This window comes from Theobroma cacao, chromosome 6, assembly GCF_000208745.1.
Source record: "Theobroma cacao cultivar B97-61/B2 chromosome 6, Criollo_cocoa_genome_V2, whole genome shotgun sequence".
Taxonomy (NCBI): Eukaryota; Viridiplantae; Streptophyta; class Magnoliopsida; order Malvales; family Malvaceae; genus Theobroma; species Theobroma cacao.
The window spans coordinates 18288247-18309331 of NC_030855.1; the positions used below are offsets into that span (position 1 = coordinate 18288247).

At 33.8% G+C, this 21085-nt stretch overlaps 2 protein-coding genes across 5 annotated transcripts; one reads left to right on the forward strand and one right to left on the reverse strand.

Moving 5' to 3' along the window:
- LOC18596021 (protein PAF1 homolog) lies at positions 1084-6879 on the forward strand. Its single transcript, XM_018123362.1, is given in 13 exon segments — positions 1084-1932; positions 1935-2749; positions 3315-3383; positions 3654-3761; positions 3852-4032; positions 4121-4197; positions 4320-4439; positions 4840-4945; positions 5556-5642; positions 5779-5847; positions 5939-6010; positions 6109-6252; positions 6353-6879. Coding segments are annotated over 13 exon segments (2067 nt in total). The 5' UTR covers positions 1084-1857; the 3' UTR covers positions 6497-6879.
- Positions 6686-19033, reverse strand: LOC18596022 (MMS19 nucleotide excision repair protein homolog). 4 transcript variants are annotated; one of them, XR_001928520.1, is made up of 21 exons: positions 18794-19029; positions 18468-18530; positions 18236-18290; positions 17903-18000; positions 17355-17513; positions 17122-17181; positions 16186-16374; positions 14824-14877; positions 13763-13849; positions 12921-13635; positions 12057-12436; positions 11686-11759; positions 11437-11545; positions 10476-11350; positions 9484-9559; positions 9262-9373; positions 8408-8484; positions 8047-8127; positions 7760-7839; positions 7532-7645; positions 6686-7448 (listed from the first exon to the last, which is right to left on the reverse strand). XR_001928520.1 is itself a non-coding variant. In XM_007024248.2 (21 exons), the coding sequence occupies exons 1-20, from the start codon at positions 18863-18865 to the stop codon at positions 7612-7614; spliced, it is 3450 nt and encodes a 1149-aa protein (XP_007024310.2). In that variant the 5' UTR covers positions 18866-19030; the 3' UTR covers positions 6686-7448; positions 7577-7611. The 4 variants fall into 4 exon arrangements, 3 of the variants coding, with proteins under 3 accessions (XP_007024310.2, XP_017978849.1, XP_017978850.1); XM_007024248.2 differs by having other exon boundaries at positions 7577-7645; positions 18794-19030; XM_018123360.1 differs by having other exon boundaries at positions 6686-7645; positions 18794-19030.

Here is a 21085-nt window from a genome sequence, read left to right on the forward strand (position 1 = left end):
ACCTCTCAACATGTATGTCACACATTGGATTGTGCAATTTAATATTTGATTCATTAATTGGTATATAATTTTTCTATTTAAAGAGTAGAATTTAAATCCTCTTTTCTTTAATTCTAAAAAAAAAAAATTCATACATTAGATTGCGTAGTAACACTTCAGCATTTGATTTATTAATTAAAATATAATTTTTTACTTAAAAAGCAAGACTTCAAATTATATGTTATCTAATTAACTTCGTACTTTTCGTTATCTTAGTCCAAGCCCAGTCCAAGCTAGATTGGGCTCTACATCATTGTATTAGTATGAAATTCAATATTTAAATGGATACATACATATGTGAATAGATGTTTTATACATATAAATATATATACATATATATACACACACACATATATATATATATATATATATAAGTAGACGTTTAATTTATAATCACGAAATACTTAACCACTAAAGCCATGGGACATGGTAAAAAAATCTTTGTTGTTTTTGACACATGGGTTAATTTATTAATCACAAGATAAATTATGGTACTCATGTCCAACTCAGACTACTTTATTTATTGTTAAATTCACTATGATACTATCCTTTTTTGTACAAATTTTCATTATACATAATTATATGCAAGTTTGATTGAAAAACGGCTTTATTTCTATTTTTATTTCTTCGACTAAGAAGTATTAAATTCATTTCGTATTAACTATTTTATTTTTATTTTTATCTATGTGTTACACTATCATGTATAGAGTATATATATAAATATAATAAAAAAATTAAATAAAATTAAAAATAAATATTAAAAATATTTTTAATAAAAATTTTGAAATTGAAATTAAATTAAAAAAATATATTATATGGGAGACAAGAGAGTGCCACTTCTTCTATATTATATATGATGCCATACTTATAAGTAAATATAAAAAACTTCTCATGTATAAGAAACAATTANCTCAATAAAAATAATTTTAAATTTTATTTTCAAAACTAATATATATATATTTATATTACTACTAAATATGCGAAAAAAAAAAGGAAAGAAAATCCAAAGCTGAGTCAGCCGAATAAAACGGGCAAACTCACCTCCCTATTGTTCCGACATGCTTTTTCCGGTTAGTCACTCTAATTTTTCTGTTGTAGTTGTGTACATACATATATCAATGCGCTTTCGTAAATTTTTTGCAATCTTTCAAATCTACTCAATCTAGTGCTTTTCGATCCCAAAATCTCTCTCTTCAAAGTTTTTGGGGTTTTGCCTCTTTCTCTCTCTCTCTCTCTGGTATCTAGCCTAGGGTTTCTGTACATTCCATCTCGACTTAGCCTTGCCCTTTTTCATTTTTAAATTGTATTTGAAGAATTTGTAGTTCGGATTTTCTCTCGATTAGTGCTTTCTTTTCAAATATATATGTTTGGAGATGATTTTTGCATTCTTATCTTTAGAGGTTAGATTCCAATTCACTCTCTATCTCTTTGTTAGGGTTTCAGGTATTGGGAACTCAATTCCTTGCTCTGTTTAGCTTCTTCAACGTTTCTTTTTAGTTAATTTTTGCTTGACCGGTAAAATTCAAAAATTGGCGGTTGATTTTGCTCTAGTTTGGCTACTTCAGCTGAATTTTGGAGATTGGGATATCAAAACTTTGAATTCGTGTTGCTGTCGGGGTTTTTATTGATCAGGTTTTAAAACAAAAAGTTGAAAATTTCCAATTTGAGTGAGTACCCGGTTCAACGGTTTCCAACTTGTAGAAAAGAAACCCTGAGTTCAGAATCTCAACTTTGCTCTTGTACTACCCTTTTTCTGGGGTTCGTATTGGTTTATCTCTGTTTTTGATACTGTGATCAAGAAAATAAGAAACAGAAAGAATGGCCTCATATAGGCCATTCACTCCACAATCATTCCCTCCTCCACCACCTCAAAATCAAAACCCTCTTCCACCCCAACAACAACAACAACACAACAACAACAACAACAACATTATGGTCAAAATTACAATAAAATGAATCCGAATTCTAATTACCATTACCCTCCTTCAAGACCGCCCCAACAACAACAACACCCACCACCTCCTCCACCTACACAACAGCAATATTCTTATCCCCCTCCTCCTCCTCCGCCTCCGGATTCTTCCTATCCACCTCCCCCTCCTCCTCCTTTGCCTACAATGCCGCAAAATGCGATCAACTCGCAGCCTCCAATGTACTATCCACCTTCACAGTATCCATCACAGTATGGTAATCCAGCAATGCAGCCAGCGCAGCCACCTCCCCCACCTCCTCCCCCGAGTTCTCCGGGTTCTGCGATCCCTCCACCACCTCCCCCGAGTTCGCCTCCACCGCCGCCTCCTCCAAAGGAGAGTGTTGGGGATAAGGGGTTAAATGAGCGCAGTAAAGGAGGGAATAGGGATTTTTTGGGGTCTGGAAGACGCGAACATGGGCATTCCAATCATGCGGCTGGAGTTAGAGATCAGAAGCCGATGATGCCTCCTGTGAAGAAGCCGAACGGACCTGCGGGAAGGGTGGAGACAGAGGAGGAGAGAAGGTTGAGGAAAAAGAGGGAGTTTGAGAAGCAAAGGCAAGAGGAGAAGCATAGGCAGCAGATGAAGGAGTCCCAGAAGACCCAGATGATGCCTTCTGGGAAAGGGCATGGTTCTATGGTAGGGTCACGGATGGGAGATAGGAGGGCTACACCGTTCTTGAGTGGTGAGAGGATTGAGAATAGGTTAAAGAAGCCAACTACATTTTTGTGCAAGTTGAAGTGAGTATGTTGAAATGCTGTTTCTTTCTAATTTATACTTTCATTTTGGTTCTTAGGCAACATCAAATTTAGGTATTAAACTTTTTAAGTTTTCATGTTTATCTTCTTGTCTTAACATGTTTTATATAGTTTAGGTTGAATGATGTTGTCTCGTGTCCCTAGTGGAAGCTTTCTCCATTTGTCTTTTTGGCCTTCTGATTTAAGGATGAAAATCATTTATGGCCAAAGACTTGGGGGTGGGGGTGTTACAGGTCTGTAAAATATATGGAGTTTGATAGAGTAATCAGTGTTGCATATCTCTCTTATTGTTGCATACTTTGGAACAAATAGGTTGGTGGATTGTAGATTAACTTGAAAATTATCAGTTCTCACGCTTCTTCACGTAAGATGTTGTAGAACTCATGCATATTATAGCTGAAGAAGTTTTATGAACGATGGGAAGTGAATTTCTTTCAAATGTGTCTTTCCACTGTTCCTTGCATTTAGATTTGTTGTAATTCATTTTGAGTATGGTATATATATATATAGTTTACTTCATATAGTGATAAACACTTATATTCTGTAGATTCCGAAATGAACTCCCCGATCCAAGTGCACAGCCCAAACTCATGGCTTTGAAGAAAGATAAAGATCGGTATGAACTAGCCTTTTTGCTTCAAAGAAAGATTACTATGTACCTTCTCCTTTAAAAATCCAAGATCCAATTTATTATTGGCTGTTTGATTGGATGCATATACCTGCTTTTTTTAATATTTCCCTTTAATGATGTTACTTCTGTGTTATTCTTCTTTTGCTTCTGAAGAAAAATATTATTGGACTTGTGAAAGTTTGAACTTATAAGCTGGTTTTAGTTTTTGGTCTCGATGTCAAAAATTTCATGTTAATATGCACTTCGTCCTTGCAGGTTTACAAAATACACCATCACTTCTCTGGAGAAAATGTACAAGCCTAAACTTTTTGTTGAGCCAGATCTTGGGATACCACTGGACCTGCTTGACCTCAGTGTATACAAGTATCATATTTCAGTCCCCTAAAACTTTCTCTTAGATCTTGGATTTATATGCCACGGTTTTAATTATCTCTTTTCTGTTTGTTTAACTAGTCCTCCTAGTGTTAGACCATCTCTTGCCCCAGAAGATGCAGAACTCTTGCATGATGATGAAGCTGTAACCCCTATAAAGAAAGATGGTATAAGACGAAAAGAAAGACCCACTGACAAAGGTGTTTCTTGGCTGGTTAAAACACAGTACATATCCCCACTTAGTATGGAGTCAACAAAACAGGTAATTACTAACTACCCTGTTCATATTTGAGGTTCTTGACAAATTTTATCAAAAGCAGTGTCAAAGCTAAATACATTGGCACTTGCAGTCTTTAACTGAAAAGCAAGCAAAAGAACTGCGAGAACTTAAGGGAGGCCGCAATATTTTGGAGAACCTTAACAATAGGTTTGTTTTATTCCAACCTCCCTCTCTGAAAAGAAATTTTTATTAGAAGCAGATTTGTGAGAAACTTGTCTACTTCCACTTACTGTGCGTCTTGAATGGCAATGTTGGCAATTTTATATCAGGGAAAGACAAATTAAAGAAATTGAGGCATCATTTGAGGCATCCAAGTTACGTCCTGTTCACGCAACCAATAAAAACTTGGAGCCTGTTGAAGTTATGCCCCTCTTACCTGATTTTGATCGGTACGAAATTAGTTGGTGCTTTTACGTTTTTGCTTTTATTTTCTTTTTAGGCTCTCGTGCATGTAGAAAATCTTGATTGTGCACATTGTATGTTTAATCTATCAGTGTCCCTGTGCATTAGTCGATCATGAATAGGCATGAAGCTTGTTCTAGAATATGAGTTTTTATTGGATTATAAAACTTATAGAGTTCAATCATTTGCTATTGTTGCTTTAGAATATGCGTTAGAATATGAAGCTTGCTCTAGAATATGAGTTAGTTGATCTAGAATCATGAGATAGTGAGGATTTCTTGGGATATTCGTGTTTATTAGAGTATAAAAATTTTAGAATTCAATCGTTGGTTATTGTGCTTTGTTACAGCATACTAATATCTGTTGTTTTTGATTTGGTTGTACCAGGTATAATGATCAGTTCGTTATGGTGGCATTTGATGGTGCTCCTACAGCTGACTCAGAAATCTTCAGCAAGCTGGATGATTCTGTTCGTGATGAGCATGAATCAAGGGTGAGTCAACATATGGTTTTATTGCATCCATGCAGAGCATTACTTGTGTATTCTGCTATAAAATTAGCTAACTTTCTGAGACATATCAGAAGGATTACTATAGTTGTTTGGTATCTTAGCATTCTGGTAAGTGTAAATCCTGTAATCTGGAAGATTAGTAGAATAAGATTAAAAGAATGTGCTGCATAATTAAGTTATTATTTCTGATAAAATAAAATAAAAGTTAATGTGATATATGCCTGAAATGTTTCAGGAATCTTTTTGCTGGCCCGGAGATTTCTATGGAACCTGTAATTTTTCTTAAGTAGAAAATTATTTTTATGCATTGATGGTTTTTTTTTTTTACATTAATTCCCATGCAGTCTCAAGGCCCTAATGTTATCAATGAATATGCTGCAAATAGTTGATAGCATTTCTGCTGCTTTTATTCAAGTAATGATCATAGTTATTCTGCAATTTTATTTTAGGCAATAACTGGAATGTTATGGTATTGTTTAGAAAGAGAAAGAAAGGCTTATATAAATTCACTAAGGAACAATGGGACACAGTTGCTAATGATACTATATATTGAGTTCGTATGAGATTTTTTTTGTTCTTTTTTTAATTGCAGGCCATTATGAAAAGTTATCTGGCAGCAAGCTCAGATCCGGCTAATCCAGAGAAATTTTTGGCATACATGGTGCCTTCTCTTGATGAGGTAGAAATGCCTTGCGTTCCACATATTATGTATATGTATCAGCGCTGCAGTTTTTGCTGCATATTGCCTAACTTTCAATATGTTGATTCTCAGTGAATTGCTTTGTCATTTTAATTTTCATTTTTAATGGTGACAGCTATCGAAGGGTATGTATGATGAGCATGAAGATGTCTCATATTCTTGGGTTCGCGAGTACAATTGGGATGTACGTAATTTGTTTTTTGTAATGGTACTTTGCACAAGATGGAGTTAGCACTTAAGTTGCCCAAAAATCTCTCTTTCTGACCCCTTTACAGGTACGGGGTGATGATGCAAATGACCCAACGACATACCTTGTTTCGTTTGATGAAGGAGAAGCTCGCTATGTGGTATACACTTGAGCAAAATTTAAATCTTTGTCAATCCAGTTTTGGCAGAAATTCTGTTGATTACTCTCTGACGTAAACGCACTCTTCTCATGTTGCAGCCTCTTCCCACAAAGCTTAATTTACGAAAAAAGAGGGCCAGAGAGGGAAGAACTGGTGATGAGATTGAACATTTTCCTATACCTGCTAGAATAACTGTAAGGAGGAGATCAACTGTTGCTGCAATAGAACTGAAAGAGCCAGAGGTAAGGTCATAAAGCCAAGCTATGGGAGTTTGCACCATGAGTATACTGGGTTTTAATTCTTAAACATCTTTCTTTTTTTTGTTTTCTGGCATGCAATCAGGTTTATTCCAGCTCAAGGGGCGGTATGTCGAGCTCAAAGATAGGAAGGCTAGATGCCGAAGATGGTCTCGGAAGATCACACAAGCTTGCACGACACCATGATGTTGATCAGTATAGTGGAGCTGAGGATGACTTGTCTGAATGATTGGTGCATGTATAAATAGGGACAACCTTTTTAGAAGTTTCGAAGAGTTTTGCAACTGTTGGGCACTGACTGACTAGATTTATTTCCAAGCAAATAAATCAAGAGAGTGTGATATCCCCATATTTGTATTCCCAAATATATACAATTATTTGTTTTTGGATCCTAGTTAAATTCGGTTCAGATATAGGGTTTTTTTTTTTTTTCTTTCCTTGGAACACCATAAAGAGGCGAAAGAGTGATATTATTGTACAAAGGGACGGGGCAAATGTAACTTAGAAATGCTGTTTTCACGTGGAACGTCCTCAGAATAGTCTGTATTTTTCCCAGAAACGCTGCGTCGTGCGTTCTAGCCTTTTTTTTTTATGTGGGGTGTTGTATCATCATTGCCACTTTTGATAGAAAAATGCAAAGTTTTGTTAGTTGGCCGCTGTGGCTTACTTGTACGTAGTCTGTTCTTTAACTTCGAATCCATGAATGTGCCACCATGCACCCATCTGAATCCTATTAACATGTCCTTAAAACACTTTCCATTTTGCACAATATTAAGTGATCAGCGAGCAATTTTGTTATTGGAAAAACCCAATTTGAGGTTTCATTTACTAAAGCCATTACAAAACGGCTCGTAAGATCATTCAAAGACAAGCCCCCAGCTGTTATAGTACAACACAGCTAGAGTTAAAACCATAATAGCCAGAGACATCATTTGTCAATACCAATAGCAGCAAAAACCGCCTGTTCCATTCCATGCAAAAACTATAACAGCACTTTTTTATTATTTACTAGGTTTTATTTAACAAATCTGATTAGATCATGTTTCTTGAACTGAAGCCGTAAAGACAAATATGTTTCATTTTGCTTCCTTCTGTGCTCGCTAAACAGAAATAGCATTTAATTATCCCCTCATCACTTGTTGAAACAGAAAAAGATCACCTCTTGCCACTCATTTCTTTTGCTGAAATACAAAACAAAATTGTAGTCACTTTGAAAAAATATTTACAAATGGAAGTGTTAAATAGTAATTTACAGTTCTCTTACTATGCCAAATGATCACTTAAGAATTCGTAGCAATATTTACTGCACCTGGCTAGCCTCGGAAGCGAAGCAAACTCGTGATGTTAGAAATGAAGACTTCTTGATGCAATTGATGCCCTGTTTAATAAATGAGTGAAACCATCCGTGATGCACATCAACTATAAAACTGAAAAAATATGCATGCAAGCTGTTGTTGCACACTGAAGATAAATACAAATGTAAAATACTGACCATGCTTGTCTGCATCTGACAGCTTCTTGACGAACAGCTCTCTTTGGATCATCGAGAGCCTTTGCTATAGCTTGTAGCACCTGCTAACAATGAAGATACAGATTTAAATGCAACACAAGCACCCAAAAAAATAACAGAAACAGAGTCTTGATGATAGCTCATCAAATATAATCCAGGACCAAGAACTCCTATTTGTCTGGCCCTGGTACATTCTAGAGAAACATCTTGCAGCCAAAATGAGGTAGTAAAATATTCCAGAAAAGCAAATGTTCTCCATGGTTGACTACCTGTGTTCTCATGGGATAAACCCTCGCATAGGATAGCCCAGAAATGGCAACGAGACACTGAATAGCTGTCTCACGAACAAGCTTAAGATGCCAAAAGAGAAAAAAAAAATTTCAAATACCACCGTTAGATATTGGTAAATGGATTAACTGGAAATGAAATACAGTTCTGTTAGGTAAATATGAAATGATGATGGCTTTTTTTTCCCCCTTTTCTTTGGGTTGGAGGAGAAGGGGTGGCAGGTGGGAGAGGAGGCAGAGAGATTGACCATTGCCAGAATGCTATTTCATAAAATAACAATCTGCTTAAGAGCACAAGAGGATAAACAAATACATTCATTCTCCTTGTAAAGGTATCTATTACCATCATATGAGGGTACTGAATAAGTTCAATGAGACGATTGGTGATAGTGTGTGCACTATCTGAAACAGCTTCTTGACCTGTATGCATACACAATATTTATAAACATCAGTAGAAAACTCAAGTGGAGAGTCACTGTGAATGTAAAATGATAATGTAATAGTACAATACAATAATTTTATATCAGGTGATAGCACCAGGTTTGATGGCTTTGTATTTATATTCTGGCAACCTTCATTGGAAGCCACCTAACAACAGACATATTTCTGGCGGACATTTCAAATGTTTTCTACAGTAAATCTAGAGAAGCAATGATGTGCTGCTGACAATGCACAACAACCCAAAATAAGATAACCTAGGTTGCCACTTCTGACCACTTTTGGGTTTTGAAAGTAAATGAAAGAGCAATATATGGATACAATAGTAAAAAGTAAAAGTTTGATATAAAAGCAAAAATGTAGTTTTGAAGAATCGACAAGTTTCTCTCATAGATGACGAAAAAACAGTTTCCATTTATTTACAACCATTCTGGTAAAGTTGTTTTTTTCTTCAGCTATTTGCTTTTTTTTACCAAAAATGTTTTTGCAATTTTTGGCAATTTGCTTAACTGCAAAATTAAAGAAACTAGAAACGTAGTAACCAAGCAGAGCTAGGTGATTTGTGAGAACATAAATTTAGTTGTTGACATTAAGATGTTCTACAACTATTCAATGTATGAAATCTCTTTAGCTTTTATCTTCTCACAATACATAAAACCTTTAAGGAGTAAATAAATCTGTGTAAAAGACTCAAAATGCATATACAGAAGAGAAGTTCTATCAGATAATAACAATCTACCAATGTACAATTAGGCTCACCGTTTTTATCCATCAATATTCCAGACAAGACTAGCAGGAGACCATAAATAACATCTTTATCCAGAATATCATTGCTTAATGCGGACAAACCATCCAGCAGCATTGGAATTATCTACATAAATAAATTTTGGGTTAGTGTAATAGACAGCTTTCTCCAAGTGTCTAATATATCTGAGAAAGACTTAATCTATTGCAGTAAGTGTAAGAAATTTCAATACTAACCTTCTTGGCATCACTCAAGACAACAATTAGTGGAGTGTCTACAATAATATGTGCAGAAGCCCGAAGCAGCAAAGGTCTGAAATATGCAGTTTAGTGAAAAATCAATCCAAATTTACCAATAAACATTTCTCACAAGTCTGGTGGTCAATCAATTCAATTATGTCAGCAGTGCCTAAGAAACATGCAGCCCTGAAGTTAAGTAACTCAAAAAACAGCTAGTTCGTGTTTGATTATATCAATACAATGAAAGAGGAAAAAGAATGAGGACGTAGACCCATCCAGTTAGAACAGCAACAAAAATCTAACATTAATTGTATATATGCTGTCAATTTTGTCTTCCTCTCTGGTTTTATTTGATATTATTGATACGGTAAAATCTTTATTACAGTTTGATAATGCTTTTACCTTTTCCTTTTAATATAATGTGATTTATTACTAAATGATTGCAATAATAACTAAACAAATAATATTATGCTCAAACAATTGACAGCATCGCAACAATGATTTGCCTCGTTAAAGTCTCACTGTTTGTTGAAACATAATATAAACAAGCCTTACCAGGTATAAGCAAACACTTTCTCCTATCAGAATATCTTTTCTGATATTTAACCCAGACAAGACAACTTTTTGAACTGATGTCGTTTTATGATTTTCACATGGTAGTATCTTATTAGATATATATAGGCAAGAAATACAGAGTTACTATTCTTAACCTACATACTTCAAGTAAGGAAGATTGAAATGCATGCAGATGTTGTTATGATGTGACAAAGCAGCAAAGTAATGAAATTAAAGCTGCATTTTCAATATGTTGAGAAAGAACCATAAGCAAGGACAATTAAATTCAGTTTCAACAATTTATTATTTTGTATGTTGAGATAAATCATTCAAGTATGCACTACAACCAGACAAAATGGAAATTGGTTACTGATATATATATAGACACACATGCCAAGGAAAAAAAAGGACTGAAAAGGAAAGATCTTCTATACCTTGATAGTGGTTCAGATTTCATAATCAGAGACTGCAAAATTGGCATCATTGTTGAGAAAAACCGCTGCTTATAGAGAGGCCGTATTACTGCATGGAATCCCCGATTCAAACACACTTCAGAGTCACCCATAAGAATCTGAAATGCATCAGCTGCACTTTTCATCACAGAATGATGCAAATCCAGCTCATTATTGTTCTCAGAGATGCCCTCTTCCTGATGCAAGATTTCTGCTCTCCCATTTGGCTGTAAGCACCGCAAAAAGATCATAGTTATGTCTTTAACTTTTTCATGGCCTCGTATAAGCAAACCTTTTCCAATCCATGCAAGCCCAACAATGGCATGGATTTGAAGGGAGGTACAACTTCCAATACTGCTACATAAATTAATTAAACTTATGTCATGGGCACTGGTCATTTTAGCTTGAATATCAGCAGAGCTATTGCTGTGGAAAATCCATAAACTCAAGTTAAGAATTATATCCATCACTTCCTCCAAGGTACAATCAGTTTGTACTCCAGCAGATTCTAGACCCAATTTGTTAACCACAGAGCCCAATGCCTGGGCTGTCACAACATTACCCTTGAGGAGGGTTGTCATGAACAGATAAAGTAATGGTTTTATATTTGGAACGTATGTTTCAGGATGAACTGCTATAACCACTGCTGCAAAAAGTGAAAGAATCCATTCATCTCTACTGGAACTGTTATCCACTTGAACAATTTGAAAGCTTTCCTGCCGGAACAGCTCCTTCAGTGGAAAAGAAGTGCTTGATGAAAGTATATGGTAACTCTTTTGTACTATTATGTTTTGGTTTTCCTCTGAACAACTTGCAACAGCAAGTTTCATTGCTTCCATCATCACATCAAGAACTTCCTGAAATAAAAAGAAAAATAAAAATTTAGTGCCCCATAATCCCAGAGGACCAGGGAAAAATTCACTAAAGAACTCAAACAACTTACTATTTTGTTGGTTTGAGTAGCATTGAACACCATGCTAAGCTCAATTTGGTTCCAAATATGAATGGTGAATTGCAACGGGACTTCATCAAAACCCTTAGCACATTGTATCCTGCATCCATGCCAACAATAATTTTGTATTAATAAAAGAAAGGAGAATGGGGATAAGGGAGAAGAAAGAAAGCACTCCCCAACTGCCCACCCCAAATAAATAATAAAAGGAACAAGAACATTTGGGGTAGGGTTATATACCATGGAATCACCTTATCAGAGTAGCATTTCAAAAGTTGAGTTACAATTTCTGCTGAATTTGAACTTCCATGGACCTAAGCAAACAGAATGAGACACTGAATTATCATCATCCAATCAAACAAGAGGCAATTGATTTTATAAGGTAAAAGAAAAGCCCCTAGAAAACTATCAAGGAAGGTCTATAACTTCTTGTTATTGCACAGAGTTGGTCGTGTTAAGCACAGTGAAAAGTCATGACCTATCCAAATACTACCAGAAAAAAGAAAAATTAAAGATGATAAACCATCATCTTCCTCAATGAGGATATTTGATGATCTTTCCACATGATAATTATTCTATTTAATGAATAAGAATTAATTGGCCATACATACATAAACCTCAGATAAATTGGCATATATAGCTTCTTCCAACCCTTCAACGACTTTCAGCATATAACTTTTTCCACTTGTCCCAATTTCAGAGAGTGCTTCCAATCTCAATGGAAATGGTATGCTAAAATCTCCAAGAGAAGAAAATGAAACAATTTTTTCAACGACAAGGCCCAAATAGCTTGGTTCCTTTTCAGATTCATGGCATTTTTCAATAAATGAGCCAATCTGCACTAGGGCTTTCAGTGCCAGTTTCCATAACAATGTGTTGCTGTAATCCACTGTGACAATTGATACAAATGTCATTAAGATCTTCTCAAACACAGGTTTCGATATCAGCAAATAGCCTTCAGGGAAGGTAGCCAAAATCAGCAACCCCTTCACTGCATGTTGAATCAAAACAAAAACAAAACAAATCAATGGTTTTGAATTTACTGATTAAAGTGAAAAGGGGGCTGAAAGGTGGAACCGAACCAGAAAATTATAACCATTCAAGTCCGTCAAAACATTTTAGATAGTTTACATTAAATCATATGATAAACTCTTTTCTAATATCTGTAGAGTGTGTGTGTGTGTGTGGGTGGGTGCAGAGCAAGGGGGAGAGTCATATAATTGAAGGGGACAAGTCAACTTCAGTAAAATCAAACTTTAGCATTTCAAACTATAAGATAACTTCCACTCATATCATAGATAAAAGTCAGCGGCTTTACTAATCCCCACAGGCTAAAGGACAGACAGGATTGAGAAAATGTAATAAGCACGATTACATCAGAGGGACCATGAACAAACTAGTATGCATGGCTGAGCTGAAGATTGAAGATAAGCACAGAAGACATATCAACTACATTGCAAGACAAAAGTATTCACCTCCAAAGTACACGTCTGCATCATGACTATCTTCACTAGTGCAAATGGAGGCAGAGCAGAAGGCCTTAGTAAGTGAAGAAGAAAAGCTTCGAAGCAAATAGCTCCATGTTTCTTCTGTATGAGCAGATGCTGCTATGATTGTTTCAGAACTAGCAATTACATCTCTGCATGCTGAAAGAAGCTCAATGCTAAGATAAAGAGCTCCATGATTATATCTTTTGGGAATCATAATACTGTCATCTGAAGATAAATTTCCAGAAGAATTTCTAACACAGAGACCCAGAATATCCATCAATCGGCTGAAAAAACATTCAAAAACTCTATTGCATGATGCTGTCGAAGCCTTAACAGAAGCGGAAAGGATACAACCAACTGCATGCAGTCTCTGCTTGCTCTGTGCAGGAATTCCATGGTAACTCTTATAACTAGAGATCATATTGAAGATCATGTTTATATCTTCATCAACAACAATTAAATCTAAAAAAAAGTTTGTATTTTGCACAATAAGCTTCTGTAGAAGACTTAGAGCTTCTGCTGCAATTTCATTTTCTGGAAGGCATAAACCTTCAAGGGATTCTGGAGTAAATGATAATACACCGTCAAGTGAAGTAAATACTGCATCTTTTAATGAAGACCAAAGAGCTTCACCATGTTTTGCCATTCTGTCTACTCCATACTTCACTGTGCAATCACTGAGGTATCTCAAAGAATCAACCTGTGAACAAGCATACTTGGCATTCAATAGATTTGACATTTCAAGAGACACTCCAATAGCCCATAAATGAAGATTATGATCATTGAAATAGCTCCAAATAACAATTCCCTATTTCGTGTGCACTGACCTTTGCTGATGGAAGTGAAGAAGAAAGTTTCTCAATGAGTAATGGAATGGCAAATGGCTCAAAAAGAGGTGTGGACGAAAATGCTAGCTGCAAGAATAATAAATAAATAGATCATGCATGTAACATATTAAAGTAATAATGCTATGAAAAAAAAGGTCAATTCCAATTCCCAACCTCCCTAACAGTCATATATGCAGATTTTAGCAAATCTGTGGATTCAAGATTGATGTCCATTTGAGAAATTTTACAACATGATATGCAGATGTACACATCTTGTAACAAATCATTTATTACTTCAGTGGCAAACCATTATTGTACTGCTAATAATAAACAATCTTTTCTGTTTTCCGGCTGAAACTTTCATACAGCTTAAACTACTAGAAATTTTAAGAATGCTTCTTTATTCAACAATGCTGGTCTGATCCAAAATTCTAAAACATGTTTCAACCACATTCTTGTGTTTCCATATGTTTTTCTACTATTTACATGGTTTCAAATAAACTAAGAAATAAAAGAAGTAAACTTTATTTTCAATACAGGAATTACAAAATTAGAAGAAAAAAAATGACTGCTGAAAATTGTGCATACGGAAGAGATCAAAGTGTAGCAAACAAATGGAGAGAAAGAACCCTTAGAGTACATTATTTTCCAAGCTCCTCCTGACTGTTCCAATAAATTCATGTTTCATGGACTGATCACAAGGTTGCTCAAAAAGGAGTCACTAAGAAGAAGGAAATCTAAGCGCACCGACATTTTTGAAGAACATAAATGAGCATGAGGAAGGAGGAAGAACAAAGAAAAAGACAGAGGTATACAACATATTTCCGGTAAAGCAAAATAAATACATTAATGTATCTTTCTTCAGACTTTGAGCTCCATGTCTGGAAATGGATTAATAGCAACAAGTGCAAGATGACCTTAACAATTTGTGTATATTTCTTCCAACTGGCAGCCAAAAGTACATAACAGCATTTATAAACAATGTATAACCCAACTCTGGACAAAAGACTAAGTATATAACCTGTAAAGACAGAAGAAGTCTAAACAAAAGTATTACATACCATTAATGCTCTAGCAAGATCATCCCTTTTAATATTCACATCCTCACCTTTTGGCTGGAGAATACAAAAAAGAGAACCAAATATCATTAATCAAGCCTCCAGTCAGTACACATTCTAATAGATTTATTGCACACAGTATTTTTCTGTTAGCACTAGTCAATGAGCATGGCCTTCATTATTTCCTTTCCCCAGTCATTGCCTAAATAATTTTGGAATCCAATTTCAAACGACTCCAAGGTTTAATAAAAAGAAACATCCAGATATCAGCATGGTAAACATAAATATTGATTTTAACCCTAGTGTAACTTTGGTCAACTAACTCAACTTAAAACGGGGTTAAATAACCATATTCAAGTGAAAACCCAAAATAACCACCTTCCACCCAAGTATACAGGATTCCCATGGTCAGACTAGGCCACTTGGGTACAAAACTCTGTCCCTGTTAAGTGCCCCCGTTTCCCCTTTTTTTTTTTTTTTGGGACATCCCAAATTATATCTGTTTAAAATAAAAAAATAATCGTTATCTTCACAAATATACCCTTAACAAGAAATTTCACCTTGCACCAAACAAATGGCAATTTATCATAACATTTCAGCAATTTTGATAAAGACACTTAAACAGAGAGAGAAGTATAAAGCTTTTTATATGGCAGCTTCCCTTTCACAATCTGTCCCATTATACCACAAAGGCTAATTCACGTTACAAAGTAGTATTCATATTTAATTAGAAAGCAGTGACTCTATCATTGGACATTGAGATATAATGAAGTTTTTAAGAGTACCAAAAAAAAATGTCAGACTTCAACTTTGATTTCAAAAATTCATCAGCAACAGCTGCTAAAAACCACAAATCCCAGAAACAAAGAGCAGCGAAGCTACATAAGTCTTACAAAGTGTCAGTTCAAAAGCTTAGAACTGAACTCCAGCTTTACAAGGGTTGAAAATAAGAACAATATTGGTATCAGGGATGGTATGCATTTAAAATTTTTATTTTTTAAAAAAAGAAACAAACATCAAAACATGAACCTTTTTTACTTAAATAAAGATCATCAGGTTATTGCCTTTACTTCTTCCAACACCATTTACATCAAATATATTGGTCTCTGGGCTAACAAAATCAATAGCAAGTTGGCTACTTATCTTTAATAAATTGATAAAATTAATAACCATTACTGATCTTTGATTCAAAGGTTCAAAAAGGAAATTCCACACATGCATTACTCATTAGTTTCTAGGAAAACCTGTATTGACAGTTTAAATTTCATCACCATAAATATATAATGCAGTTTTCTACAAATGTATCTGAATAGATTATGACAGCTATTGAATATAGCAGAGTAGATTGGCATGCATAAAGCTTACATGTGTGAAATGAACTGGAAAGTAATAGCTCAAATTCTCAAAAAGGTCATGAGCAAAACTGGTAAAGGGACCCAAAGGATCTGGGAAGAGTTGTGGCAAAATCTCAATAATGTGAAATATTAACATCAAGCAGTGAGGATCCTTTTCTCCATCAACAGCTTCACAGATTCCATAAATAAGGTTATCACCCTGGATCACAGATCAGCAATCAGATTATTAATAACAGAAAAACAACAATGATAATTGAGACTTGCCAAACTTTTTAAGACTTCATATTGCATGAATTTGCGTGGATGGGATCACAGATGCTGGTTTTTATGATCACAAAAGAAAGAGTGAAAGAGAGAACCACAGCAGTTTATTTTCACACTTTCTTTGTAGAAAAAGAAATTCTATATTTTCTCATTCTCCATTCCTTGTGCCAAGCATCACAATTGTGTACTATTAGCACGTTCATTCCTCGCATGCATCACATATTTAGCGCAATTCCATTGTTCTAATCAGAATTACCTCCCCTCTGACATTGAAAATATTCAAAGCACCTCATCTATAATCTATAACAATCATCCTAAGCACTTCTATCAATTATTAACAGAATGAAATGAGCTCCATGGCTCTATCATGGTATTTTAAACACACTAACTCCAACTGATTTTTTAGGTGAAATAAAATGATTTCAATCTTGAAACAGGTAGTTTCTAGTCTTCTTGCTTTTAATTTTTTTCCCCTGTTAGTCTTAATAGAGAAATTTAGAATAAGTTCCAAACCTTAAACAATCAGAGCAGGATCTAGGAGATTGCATCAATCACTTTCCTTTACTCTTCATTAAATTCATTCCATAAGATACCCATGGTATGCAAAAATAATACATAAAAGAACAGACGAAAATCAGTCCAATAAAGCATGCAGTGAAGGAAAACAAGCTCAGAAAAATACCAGTGAAGCAATAGCTTTGGGGTAGCGTTCTAGTAGACACAGCAGAAGTTCAAAGCAAAGCTGCAAGAAGATCCATTTACAGATAAAGTGAAACAACCAACACTCATATATACAATAATTTATAATATTATATATAGAGAATAAAATCTGGCTGATACCTATTTTGTGAAAGGCACTCAAATACATGTATGTGTATGATCATGCATTATTAGGAATATCAATTATATCTTTACCTTTCGGTCATACTTTCCTAGAGACTGCACTTGTAGATTCTGTAAATATGACTCTGCAACTGCTTTTGCATCAGTTTCACTGACAATACCACCACTGCTTTTCCTCCTCAACAGAGCCAAGCAGCCAACAAGTGCTCCCCGTAAAGCTCTCCAATCTGCCTGATGTAGTAAAATTATCATCTATCTAATTCTAAAATTTGAAGGTAATACATAATATGGTGGTTATGTACAAAAAAGAAAGCCCAAGTCTAGTTTGTAGCACCAAATTTTGCCTAACTTATGGAAAGTGCTAGGAAATGGTAAAAAAAAAAAAAGGCTCCTAACGTACACAATGGAGCTAGCATCCAAATAGAGAACGTAGTCTAACCAAGTGAGCATCTAGCCATCGAATGGTTAAAACTCAAAATGCCCAGACCAAATTCTAATGAGATGAAAAAATAATGATGAAGATTTGAAATCAAAAGTAACTAGTAGATTCAAAATTATGACAAACATGTCATCATTTGTTTTAAGGGAACTATATTGTTGACGTCGAATGCCAAACTCACCAATCTATCTGTGAAAAATTGTATCAAGCTATGAATAGCGGCATCATCCAATGGCTTTGATGCAAGATGCATGAGAACTTCACCAAGAAGGAGAATACCTGGAAAAGAACACCAAATAACAAGAAGTTCAAGCATCATTTGTTTATTTACATATTCCAAATAAAATCTTAATGCATATGGGGAAAAAAGACAAATATATTGAAAAAAAAAAGGAGCTTGCAATTAAGGCTATGACATGAAGTAATAGATTGAGCACTAAATCTAGACATTCTCGACAACGATCAACAGAACAAAAAAAAAATACCAACAACACAATCAGTTGAATTTTACTACCTCTAGCACGAATAATGTTGTCTGCAGTGGTCAAATACCCCTCCATCTCTCTAACCTATTATCTCAAAAGTAAAAGAAAAGATGAAGTAAGCAAGCTACACATAGCCGAAAAGTTGACACAAAAAATAAATGCATAAATAAATGAGTAAGTAAATGGCCCATTAGAAAAAAAAAAAAGAAAAAGAAATAGAAAGGGCAACCTTTCTTCAAATTGAGTACAAATGAATCATACCAGTGTTTCTATCGTTAACTGATTATTCTTCAACAATGAAGCAATGACGTCCAAACTGGCAGCCTATATAGCATATATAAACGTAAAACTTCCAGTACATTCAAAATTATATGACAGAAAAAGAATTGAATTTATTCAACACAAAATTCGGAGCTTAAAATACTCAATTAAGTAAAACAAAATAGGTTTTTACGACCTATTTTATAATTTAGGCACAAATTTACCCTTTGTTTTTGTCATATTCACGAACTTCTCAGGAAAAGAAAATTGTGCTAAAATTAAAATTGATAGAAACTTTAAAGAAATTGAGGGAATAGTGAGTGAACCTGCTGAGTAGGAGAACGAGATGAATCAACGAACGACTCTATGTTCTGGATGAGTTGACTCGTTTCTGCCATTACTATTCCTTTTTTTGTTTTTTTGAGTAGAACTTTTGAAACATTAGGGTTTAAGACTAAAGCGAAAGAGAGAGAAAGAAAGAAGAAGGGTTTAGGAGTTTTATTATAACAGAAGAATTGAAAAACGGAAAAAAAGGAAACGGTTATTTGTTGAATGACCCGTCGAAGAAAATTTGTTTTCACTTTTTAGTTTGTACTACCAAACAAGTCAAATTTTCAGGCTTCAAAAAATTAAATTACTATTATGGCTCCGTTTGCTAAAGGAAAATCTATTCTATAATCTTTTACTGAAAAATTTAATATTTTTATTAGTTAAATTATGCAATTAATTCATGTATTTTAATAAAGTAGTGGATTTAGTTTGTATATAATAATTTGTGAAAATTAAGTCTTTATATTTTTTAAAATTGACAATGTTAGATCAATGTGTTAAAAGTTTTTATTATTTATGTTGATATAGCGTTTCGTTGTATTGACATGATATTTTGATATAACATTCAATCTGATGACATGATAATGATGATGTAACATTTCACAAATGATGCAATAATAGTGTCCATATAATGCGACTAAGTATTGACATAAATTTTATAAGTACGAACATGAATTATTCAAAGTGAGCTAATGGTTTTAAATAAAATTGGAAAAGAAATAAATAAAAAATATAAATAAGTTTATAGGATTTTAAAAAATAATGTTGTGAAATAGAGAAGAATTGAATTTTTGTGATCCATAATTTAAAACATTGAAAAAAAATATTGTGATATAGATCAAAAATACCACATCATCATATTCAAATCACATCAGCAAGAAAATGTCATATCAATAAAGATAATATAAAAATTTTAACATATTGAATTGATATTGTCAATTTTAAAAAATATAAGAACTCAATTTTAACAAAATTATTATATAGGGAATAAATTCATAACTTCACTAGAGCAGAGGGACTAATTTTATAATTTAATTTTTTTTTATTATTTGAATAAATTGTCAAAATTATTTTCAATTATTTGGATTATGTTGTAAAAAGTATTTTTTTCCATAAAAATAGTAACATTTATCAATTATGCAATACATCCAAAACAATTTTTTCAACATTGAAAATACTGTATATTAATAATATTTAATCATCTTTATTTATTTATTTCTCATCATATTGTTATACTGATTAATTTTTTAAGTCAATAAATCATAAATTAGAAATTAAAAGAAAGGAAACACTTTCATATCTGAAAATTTTATTTTCTTTTTTATATAAATTTTCTTTAATTGATCTTAGTTATTTGTATTATATTAAAAATTCTAGTATCTTGGTAAAAATAAGTATAGTGATATGATCCATATGAGATGATTAAATAAAAATAATTATTGTTTTGTTGAAAAATAATAATACATAAAAATAAAAAATAATGACATTTTATTATTTTATTGCTTTGGTAGATCGATTTCAAAAGAAGAGGAAGATAATATTTTTCAAGTGATCATGGCAAGAAAAAAAGGCAATACAAAATGTTTTACATCCTTCTTGGATTTAAAGACATTTTATGCTATTCCAATAAATTTATAAAACATTTTATATTCATAATAAGTTATTTCCTTTCCAAAGAAAAGAAAAGGTTGAAAATCTTTTTTGAAAAATCTTTTTGAGAGCCTATATTTGTTAATAATTTCAAACTTCAAACATGTAATGATAGTAAGGATTATGTTTGCAAAACTCATTTGCTTTCATTTACTACTGCATAGGGTTTTTTTAGTAGGGAGAAAGGACATATTACAATTAGTGAAGCGGAATGTACTAAAGGCGACAAAAAAAAAATCAGTCCTTGAAGTGTAAGTGCTTTGATAGCAATTGGTGGAGAAAAAGAAAAGGTGGAGAAAGAGGTGAAGTATGACAGATGGAAAGGGCTTAGTAAAGAGAATAATTGGAAGAGCCTTTGAGAGAGTTTTGAGAATAATCACTTCTAAATTTCTTAATTGTTTATAATTGCCCCATAACCTCCAAGGCTCTCATATTTATACGAAACAAGTGTGCTTTCTTAAGAATAGTTGGGAGAACACGTTCAATTATAGAAGAACGTCTTGTCATGGAAGAGCATGTTAAAGAACGACTTATGGGATATTAAGAGAATGACCATGTAGTTAAGTAGTGAGCGTATGTTTTAGATAATGGAGTAATGATATTTGATAGTGTACTTCGTGCACTTTTTTGGAAGAAAA

Excerpts from the sequence above, each read along its gene's own strand:
- LOC18596022 (XM_007024248.2), bottom strand. The coding sequence starts at position 18,865 with ATGGCAGAAACGAGTCAACTCATCCAGAACATAGAGTCGTTCGTTGAT. Across the intron at positions 11,351-11,436 it reads CTACTCAAACCAACAAAATA|GAAGTTCTTGATGTGATGAT; the intron begins GTAAGTTGTTTG and ends TTTTTATTTCAG. Across the intron at positions 8,485-9,261 it reads AATATTGATGGATAAAAACG|GTCAAGAAGCTGTTTCAGAT; the intron begins GTGAGCCTAATT and ends GTATGCATACAG.